This window comes from Monopterus albus, unplaced genomic scaffold, assembly GCF_001952655.1.
Source record: "Monopterus albus unplaced genomic scaffold, M_albus_1.0 scaffold40.1, whole genome shotgun sequence".
Taxonomy (NCBI): domain Eukaryota; kingdom Metazoa; phylum Chordata; class Actinopteri; order Synbranchiformes; family Synbranchidae; genus Monopterus; species Monopterus albus.
Genome location: NW_018127920.1, coordinates 5543138 through 5553786, shown reverse-complemented (window position 1 = coordinate 5553786; position 10649 = coordinate 5543138). Strand labels below are relative to the sequence as shown.

General features: G+C 40.1%; 1 protein-coding gene across 1 annotated transcript in view; it reads right to left on the bottom strand.

The window, feature by feature from the left end:
• atp10d (ATPase phospholipid transporting 10D) overlaps positions 1-10649 on the bottom strand; it is a 61120-nt gene that overhangs the window by 5619 nt on the left and 44852 nt on the right. Inside the window, exons 17-22 of the mRNA XM_020599169.1 lie at positions 9923-9999; positions 9360-9485; positions 5452-5652; positions 3581-3661; positions 3180-3284; positions 2724-2911 (exon numbers count right to left, since the gene is read on the bottom strand). Of these exons, the coding sequence (XP_020454825.1) occupies positions 2724-2911; positions 3180-3284; positions 3581-3661; positions 5452-5652; positions 9360-9485; positions 9923-9999 (778 nt within the window). The remainder of the gene's footprint in view (positions 1-2723; positions 2912-3179; positions 3285-3580; positions 3662-5451; positions 5653-9359; positions 9486-9922; positions 10000-10649) is intronic.

Genomic DNA, 10649 nt, shown 5'->3' with positions numbered 1-10649 from the left:
AAAAAATGAACTTAAATGATTTTAGCATATGGCTGCAATATAACAAAGAGTGAAAAATTTAAGGGGGTATGAATACTTTCCGTACCCACTGTATATTTCTCTATATATGCTATATGTTGATTGTACATTGGCCACCAGATCCAGTGGCGTAAAACATGAGCAAAATCATTTTATAAAATGTACACACAGTGTGTACAGGATTATGGCTACAGGCACTGCTGATCAGGCCAACACTTTAAAAACACATGCTTTCTGATACAGTTATTACAACCTCTCACATTTTGGCATTTCATGGCACAAAACAAAGCGCTCACTCTCTCAAGTCCATAAATTGACATTGACACAACTCGGTCACACAGTGTTTGTGAAACAGCTTGCAAACAGGTTCTCTCACTGTACTGGATATGAATCACACTGAGCAACATGCCACTGTGTCACCTGAAACTGACTGAGAAGGGTGAGGTCAAAGTCTTGATATCAGGGTAAACACAGATCAGGTCCAACATGTTTATTCAGGACTTTGTCTTTAAAGCCACAAGTGCTGAAAATCCAGTTTCACTTTGACACATGGTAGCAAAAGGCGTCAGAAACATCATCGCCTTTGTTTGACAAATCAGTATATCCTGAGTAAACATGCATCCAGCAATGAGCCAAGTGTGTGAACAAAGGACTATAACAACATTACTCCACAAGGTTGTCCTGCTCCCTGGAACTGAGACCTGCAATGGCATCCTCATTATGAAGGGCAAATGGATTCAGTATCCAGCTGTGTTGCTTGCTGAGCACAGGGAAGTATCACCAGAGCTGCCCCACAGGATCAGCAGGCGCTCTCTGGTGGCACCTGCCACAGAGGCCGGGATCTGCCTATCCTCTTTGTTTAGAAGTTCACACATATTGCCAAAGAAGTAGTAGTTGTTCTGAACCACTCTTCTGGTTCTTCTTCATATTAAGAACTGCATAGACACTGTTACCATGGACAAATGCATCAATGTCTACCCCAACCAGAAGCCTTGGATGAACTGGGAGGTCAAGTGGCTACTGAGAGAGAGGAACACTGCCTTCAGGACAGGCAATGGAGCTCTCTACAGCTCTGCTCTGCTACACAAACTGGTGGACAAGCTGGTGTACCTGGTAATTTCATATTCTACCTGCATATGGATTAATAGTTTGCTGTCTGGACGCAGCCAGAGGGTGAGAGTGGGCTCACACACATCCACGGATCTTAGCCTTAGCACTGGTTCCCCACAAGGTTGTGTGCTGAGCCACCTGCTCTATACCCTGTACACCCATGACTGCACCCCCTCCCACCACAGCAACACCATTGTAAAATTTGCTGATGACACCACAGTACGGTGGTGGGGCTCATCTCTGGGGGGGATGAGACTACCTACAGGGATGAGGTGGAGAGGCTGATAGTGTGGTGCAGAGAGAACAATCTGTTCCTTAATAGTTCAAAGACTAAGGAGGTCATTGTCGACTTCAGGAGGAAGAAAACCAACATCTTGCCAATGTATATCAGCAGGGACCATGTGGAGAGGGTGCTGGCCTTCCGCTTTCTGGGAGTCCATATTGAGGAGGAACTGACCTGGGGCATGAACACCTCTAAACTGTTTAAAAAACAACAGCTGTTTATTTTGTTTTTCTAGCGGTTATTTCTTATATGGTTTTATTTCATTATATATGAAAACACCACAATTTTTTTTGACACAAGATTAACGCACACACGTTCTGAGGCCATGACCCTCGGCCCACCCCATAGTTTGGGAAATCAGGAAGAGATGCAGTAATAATGCTGTGGATGTCAAGCAGAAACAAATCTCCTTGAGCAGAAAAGGATAAAGAAAATAGTGATGGGAATCTTTGAAGGGAGCCAGCTCTTATGGCTCCGTTCCTTTCATAGAGCATTTCAAAATAAGGGCTCATAGTTCCTTTATCTCACCATGTCTGCAATGGATTCTAACTGCTAAAGTGCATCAGGTTTCAGGTCTTTGTGTGTCTATCTGTTTGACCGAGGGTGGGGCTTAGTTACACATACAAGGTGCAGGCCAGACAGGTCACCTAATATCCTTCCTGCAGGGCTGTACAGAGGTGTGGCCCTGTTTACTTGTGCTTTAGAAAGAAACTGCCAATGTGTTGAAGACTCCTGATTTAGTGTGTAATAAAGCCAGTTTTAGTTAACCATGACTGTGATTACTGAGATTTTTACTCAAATGCTATCTGAAGGCAGCCTCTGCTAGCAAACCTCCTGAGTACCCTCATTATTCTACTACTCCATATAAATTTTGCTGTACTGTAATTTCAACTAGATTTTCCATTATAATTATTAAAATTCCAACTTTGTGGTTAATATTTTCTGAGACTAATACTGTGAGAAAGACTGAATACATCCTGGTGGCACCTACATTTTAGTAGTCTATCTACAAGTACCACCTGCATGCAGAATGAAGTGGCAGACAACCATTGGACTTTGGCATATTGAAAGATGCAAAGGATACACTAACCATGGCCTCCAGTTGACAGAAAGCAGGCATTCTGAGCTGCAATAAATGGATTTTTAGAAAAAAAAATTGCCTTGATGACTTCTTGCGACATATTCCGCCTTGAAATGCAAACCTCAAAGTAGGCTGCACTGACATGGGAGCCAGCTTGTGTATGTGCTAATATGTGTGCATACAGTTGTTTATTTGTATATATACAGTATGTGTATTTGAGAGTGTATGTACCGAGGTATCAGAGCTGTCACAGTAGTAAGAGCACAGACAAAGTAGAAGAGTGGCTGGGACATCTGGAGCGTTTCCACCCCCACAGGGTTTGTGGGGGGGTTGCAGGTCACACAAAACACACTGAGGAGCAGCACAAAACCAAAGTAGGAACCACCACTGAGCACCAGCACCAGAACATGAATCCATGTCTGCAAAACAACACAAAGGATTAGACTCCACAACACAAGTGGAGACACACAGTTGTAACTGAATATTTCTGCTCGATTTGATGTCAGTTCTTGTCTTGTCAGTCTTGACTACATTTTTGCATATTACATTCTCCAGGTTTGTGCTGCCCTAGGATAACATGCATTACATCCAGGCCAGGAAAGGTATTTCAATAGCAAGCCACTGAAGTAAAATTCACGTTCAAACGAAGTGATTTCAAACAGATTTTAGTGTAGTGGTGTGTCTGACCAGAGTGTGACTCTCAAGGACTTGATGCAGCAAGATGATGAAGAGAGCTGAGGCATTGATTGGAGAGCCGAGCGTCAGCTCACCGGCATCTGACCCTGCTAAGGCCTGAAACAAACACAACAATCTTATAGTTGGATGAGAACAGGGCTGTTTGTTTATCACTATGCTAAATAAATACCACGTGATCAGTTGTAAAGCTGTCAGTTGAAGGATTATCAAGAAAGAAACATTGATACTGTACCTGTATCAATTTAGAAACAGTTCAGAACAGTAGTCGAGCACAAAATTTGATAGGCAGCCTATTTAGCCAGTCACCACAAATGTAAAGAGAAGCAGGACAACAAAAACAGTGATGAAGAAACTACTCAACAGAACTGAATGATCTGACACAGTGTACTTACAAAGTACGGCACAAAGAAGCAGACAAGGCTTTGGTAAAAAGCATCCAGAACTGTGATCCAGAACATACAAGGAACATAGACCTGCAGAAGAACAAAATTCATCTGTTAGTCTTTCTAAATAGTCTCAGCAGGTATGCAGACAGCTGTCACTGTCACAGACATCATGCATGCTGTCGAAGAGAGCAGAGAATTGGACAGCGGTGACAACTGTAGACAGCAGTACGAGCCTAAGGCATGGTTTTCTATGTGATTTTACCAGTGTATGTTTACTGGTGTATGTGTGTACTGCTGCCTTTAAAAAAAGGGGAAGTTGATGTGTGAAAAAGGGGAAGTCAGCAGACACATCCCTCCAAAAGAGGAAGTGCAGACAGAGCTGTCTGCATCTGTAAAAGAAAGTGAAGAACCACTGAGTTTACTGAAAAGGAAATTTAAAAATAATGGCTTCATGCATAAAGGAACCATTTGATTGATCAATGATAATTAGTGTTTGATCAACTGTTAAGGTTAATCACTAATTAAAATTTAACCAGCGAGAAATGCATGAGTGTCCACCAAGAGGGAAACCAGTGTGGGAATCATAATTGTCAACAGAATCCAACAACCACCAACTTGATCCAGCCAGTGACTGGTGATGACTGAGAGATTCTTTGACTTTTATTCAGTGATGGGAGAGCTCAACTATACAATGATTTTATTCAGTGTAGAGAGTTTAAACTAAATGATTAGGAATTAATGTTACTGATTTTTGAAATTGTAAGTTGAATTTGGTGATATTTTGTATTATTTCTTGCTGCTATGCTGTTAGTCTTTATACAAAATTTCTAAACTTTCAGATTAGCTCTCTTTTTACTGAGTTATCCTTCTTATGATTTTTTGTCTTCTACAGCTGAGAGTTAGAAACTCTATCAAGGGATGTTTAAAGCTGCATATGATGTTTACTACATAAACTGAAATATAAGTAGTTTAAATGTGGTTAACCTCTCAAGAGTGAAGCAATGATGACTGATCTACTTATTCCATCTTGGATATCATAAACAGTGTCTGATCATAGGAAGTTAACTTATGTCAGCTAAACACTGTGCACTCATTTCATGGTCATACATGGCCAAAGTCATGGCTTTTATGGGTTATTTTGAGACCAAACTAACCACTTCCTCAAAGAGACAGAGTAAACTGGTTCCTAAAACTTCTCAGTAGAGTACATCTGATGGTATAAGGAGGTAGCTGCCTATAACTACAGGTTGTTACTGTTCAGGGGGATTTGGGGTCTTGCTCAGAATTAATAACATGTAAGAGGGAAGTCTGCAGGGAACTCTATTCTCAGGTTCATGGTAGTCAATTACTGAGTGAATATCTCTGCCAAAAACCTCAAGTAGTGTTTGGAGTTTTAATATGTTTCAAATATGTCACCTTAATGTGAGAGGTTGAGCTCTATTTCTATGACCAGGGGTTAGCATATTGTGGGCTTCAAACAATGCTTTCCTACCTTGTTCATTTGGGGCCTGTTTTCGTCTGGTATGGTACAACCTATTGCAATCCAGTGTAGTAGTCAAATGCAATAAATCTTATATCATTAACTGTTAACTCAGCTTATGTTACAATTAACATACAGTAATTAAGTGTTCATTCTTACACCAATTGTTTCTGATAATATGAAGTGAGCCTGAAAGGACCTGATCATGTGATCAGTATTAATATTATTCTGGGTAAGTCGTCCTAGTCCACAGAAATCAATTTTCTTTGGTACACTGAATAACTGTAGGAAATGTGTAATGTGCGAAAAAAAAGTAAAAATACTAAACAGCAGCACCTGTGTTTGCAGATTTTGAAAGGCCTGGTTTGTGTGAGACATCTGGTGCATGTGCAGTCACCTGGGAGGTTTGTGTAGCCTGGTAGAGCTCAGGCAGCCCCATCAGTAAGTCTGCAGACATGTTTTGATCCAGGACGCCATAGATTAGAGGAGGGATGGAGGTGAAAAGCAGGTTGAAGATGATTAGCACCCAGGCGTTGGTCATGACGCTCCCAGAGAAACCACAAAAAAACTGATACCAGAAGAGCAGATTTACAAACATCTGCAGATAGAAACGGAGAGACAAACAGAAAGAAATGAGGATCCTCCTAACATCTTGATTTTCTGTTAATAGTGATGATGATGGAACCTTGGCCAATCCATAGCTGTTCCCCACCCAGTCTGAACATGCCTGGGATGTTTTCCCCCAAGTGACACATTCAATGCTGTCTTGTTAATGCCCCTAAATACTGTGTGGAATCCAGTTGTAATGTTGTATATACAGTATCTGCTAGGTGTGGGCAATAATTTGAATATATTATGACTTGTTCTATCTGGGATGTAGTAAATGACTATATTTCAAACAGAGTGCAAATTGTAACATTTTCTAAGCTGCCAGCATGAGACTTGCTTTGGAGTTTTCTTTCGCTCTCTCCTATGGCTCTCTGGAGAAACCGACCCTTTAAAAAACTGAGCAAGTGGCAAAAGCTTGATTAAACCAACTTTAGTGCAAATACTTCAGGTTACTTAGTGGCAAAATCTGTAAAGACCAGCATGAACCTGGTTTCTGATATATCCCTTTCCACAGGGCGGACAATGTGCCTCATTCACCAACCTCTTCCTAAGTGTTTTCTGAAATTTGTTCTTAAAAAGGTCTTAAGAAAAGTCTATGATTCATGAACGTGTTCTTAAAACAGAATTGTTTACACCCCGGTAATATCATAGAAATTGACCACCTACTAATTAAATACAAAAACCCTCTCCTCATTTCTCTAGCTACTGCCAAGAAAACAATCTTTCAAAACTACACATAAACCACTGAACCAACCTTCTGATAGAACACATCACATTAGAGAAAATGGCATCCACTCACAAGAATAGTTTATCAGCTTTTTATGACACATGGAACCCATTTTAAACACATTTCAACTTGAAACAAACACCTGGGGCTGAGGCCATGCACATTCCCACCAACCTCTAAAATGGTAACAAGCTGATTTTATTATCATTGTTATTGGTAATTTTTTATTTATTTATTTTCCCTTCTTTACATAAGTTGGAAATACACACACTTCACACCCTCACGCACTACAAGCTTGTTAAACACTCTATATCCTTTTGTAATGTCATGTATGTTGTCTTGTCTCCCATGTTCCGTACTGTTTTGTTAATGTGTTACTTTGTTTCAATTTAAAAAAAAAAAGAATTCTTCACACCTGTGTTCTTATATTGATGAATCCCATGGGCTACTAAGTTGAAAGCGCGTGCCAGTTGTTCCTAATTAGTTTAGGTTAACTCCCGACCAATGCCCACGAAGGGGCATGAGAATGCACAGCAGTGTGCACACATCTCACACACAAACTGAAAAGAGAAGCTGAGAAAGCCAGGAATGCTACAACAAAAATATAAAGACGGTGGAGCAGCAAATTCCAAACCAAAGAAAAAGCTCAGTAGTTATGAAATGGAGAAAGCAAATGAGCTGCCATATTTAGTAGTGTCAGTAGTGGATATAAAATAAAACACCAGTCAGTCAGAACTGATGAAGCCTCTTGGATGAGAGGTGAAATGTCTTCAACCTGAAAACCTAGTCCAGTTGATTTTTTTCTGTTTTTTTTTCAGCTGTGTAAATGGGTTTTAAGAATATATTAATTTTTAAGAATGTTTGGTGAATGAGCCCCAGAGTCCATCCCAAGGTACTAAAAATGATGGGCCAAGTTTGAGGAGAGGCGGGAGGGAATCCCGTAGATGATGTTAGGTGTTTGCAGCTTCCCCAACCCATACACACAACTACGTTTTTATTTGCCTAATAGCAGAAGGAGTAAAAAAACTTTGAAAAGCAGTTAGTTCTGCTGAGAGGTGCATTAAAACAGCAGCCTGAGGGCATCACAGTCAGTTCACTGGACAAAACATGGCCAACCTGGCTTACAATTCCTTCTGTTTTCTGAACCAGTTGTTTCTCCCAAAGGGAACACAAGTCTCCCTGCTGGACTGCAATTATCTCTGAGCAAACTCTGACAATACCATTTAAGCTATTTTTGTCTTTCACAGACAACCCATTAAACCAACAAATTAACAAAAATGCTAAAAGACTTTCAATAAACGACTGATAAAAGTTACATAAAATAGAATCACATACATTAAAAGGACCAAGCTTCTTCATTAAGTAGATTCTTGTTTACCACGCTTGACAACCAACTCTGTGCTTATATCAAACTTAAGTTCAGAAAAGTGTTCTCAGAGGACACAGAGGATTTACACATCACTATTTTCAGTTTTAATTTTGATTTTCCATACTGATCTGGGGTTGTAGCGTCAGGACCAGCAGCCTTCTTTATCTTGACCCTACTAAAAACGGCTGTGACACATTCCTAAGATATCACTATATTCTGCCAAGGTTCAAGAGGGCCTTTAAGAATGCTAATATTTTAGATCTTTCAAAGCGAGAAAAAATGAGTTGAAAATCCTGCCAGGTCTCAGGCTAGGGGAGGACTCAAAATGCAGACACAGGCTGAGGAATAGTTCTTATTAGCAATCCACTTCATTGACTCTGATGAAATGTTTTAAGTTTTTCTTTTCTACGTCACTGAGCGTTCTGCGTTGTGCCTTTGGAGTGATCTTGGCTGGGTGCCCACTTCTATGGAGAGTAGCCACAGTACCAGATCATCTCTGTTTATAGACGGTGTCTCTAACTGTAGACTGATGAAGATCTAAAATCTATGAGACAATTCTGTAACCATTTCCAGCTACATGCAAATCAACATGACCATAGGTCTTCTGAGATCTTTTTGTGAGGCCTGGCTCACATCAGCTGATGCTGCTAAACCACACCTCCATTCTCGTTTCATTGACTGGACTGCAGGTTTGCCAACACCTGACTCCAGTTGATGTTTAGTGACATCAGAAGCCTGGTGGTACCATTATTGACCTGGCCAAACAGAAGGGGTTACCAAACCCACTTCTTGACAGTTCCTCATCATGATTTGATGTGTTAAAGTTCTTGCTTGTAGTACCTCCTCTGGAAATGTCACTGAACAATGTCTTACAAATTGCATACCACCGATCTTTCTCTGAGACAGTGAACTGGCCAACATTTTTTTCACTTTTATTTGGAAACAAACCACATGTGCAAGTCGTCACACAAGAAAAGGCTGTTATGGGTGGTATTAGGCTATAGTGCCACTTAGTGGATCTGTCTTGAATCTGCAGCTGGGTAGTCTGAGTCAGACCACAAATAACCAACACATTATTTAGCCAGTGCAAACCTGATGAGACGCAAGAGATAAACAGCCATCATGAATGTCATCTAATTTGCCAGTTAGGCTGATGATAGTCAACAAGGCAAATTTTGGCCAGTATCAATGTAAGGTTGATAAATTGGTGCATCCCTAATTTTAACCATTATTTTAATTAATACTGTGGATTTGCTCAAAGTATTTAGTTTGCCCTTGTTAACAAACTGGCAGTGAAGTGTCACTGTGCTAGAAACAGATGTGTTTCTAAGATGGCTATGACATATTTTAGACCAAAACAGCTCAATTGCATTGCCTCATTTGAATGAGCCTCTTACCTGTTTGCGCCTCTATGCTGGGCATCAAAATACCACATAGATGGGCACAGAAAGCTCAAGGTCAGGAAAAAAACCAAACTGTCAGTGTGCTTCTTGTGCTGGTCTCTACACCACCATGAATACAGTAAGAGTACCACTGTAACCTGATACTTAAATCAAGCAATTTAAAAAACATTTTTAAACAGTAGGTAAAGAACTTTTACCACATTTTTGTAGATGAAGTAGAGGATCATGTTTGCAAGACGAGAGTAACACCAGTGGCCATGGACTAGCAACAGCTTGCTAAGATGTTTAAACCTGGAGATGGCAAAGTCACTGGACATCACAGCCTGTAGAACAATAGAGGGATGTGTTTAGAAATAGAAGGCATAGTTATGACTGGTACAAACACAATATGTTTAATTACAAATAAAATAATTTTAAATAATTAAAGAAAAAGCAGACATTTACCTCTGTTAATTCCTAAGGGCAAGTAAAACTATAATGTACTGGCTAGTATCATATCACATAGATGCTAATATGACCATAACCTGTCTTCTTTCCAATTTTCAGCTGCATCTTACTAGCTCTGGTAGTTTTAGTGGAATGAAAAATGCAGAGTGGTTACATAAGCAAGGTATATTTTAGTACATAATTTGCAACATCCAAGATAGTCACAAACCTATGGAGAGTGTCTCAACTGTAACAGCTGAATAAGACATACACAAAGTAAAGCCACTTTCATGAGTTATAAAGACCTGTGTGACTTTGGTCTAATGATTTTTACCTGCATACCCTCCTGACCAGATATTCCAATGCCCACATCAGCCATCTGAATCATGCTCACATCATTGGCTCCATCCCCTAAAAATAAATAGATTTAGAAAATCTTTTAAAATGTGTTGCTCTACTTTATAGTACTGTATACAGTGGAGCAAATAAGTAGTTGATACACTGCCGATTTTCAGGTTTTCCCACTTACACAGAATGGACGGTTCATTAATTTTCATCGTAGGTACACCTCAACTGTGAGAGATAGAATCTACAAAAAAATTCTAGTAAATCACATTGTTAGATTTTTAAATAATTTATTTCCATTTTATTGCATGAAATAAGTATTTGATCACCTACCAACCAGCAAGAATTCTGGCTCTCACAGACCTGTTAGTTTGTCTTTAAGAAGCCCTCCTATCCTCCACTCATTGCCTGTATTAATTGCACCAGTTTGAACTCGTTACCTGTATAAAAGACACCTGTCCACACACTCAATCTATCAGACTCCAACTTCTCCACTATGGGCAAGACCAAAGAGCTGTCTAAGGACACTAAGGACAAAACTGTAGACCTGCAGACCTGCACAAGACTGGGATGGGCTACAGGACAATAGGCAAACAGCTTGGTGAGAAGGCAGCAACTGTTGGCACAATTATTAGAAAGTGGAGGAAATTCAAGATGACTGTCAATCTCCCTCGGAATGGGGCTCCATACAAGATCTCACCTCGTGGAGTATCAAT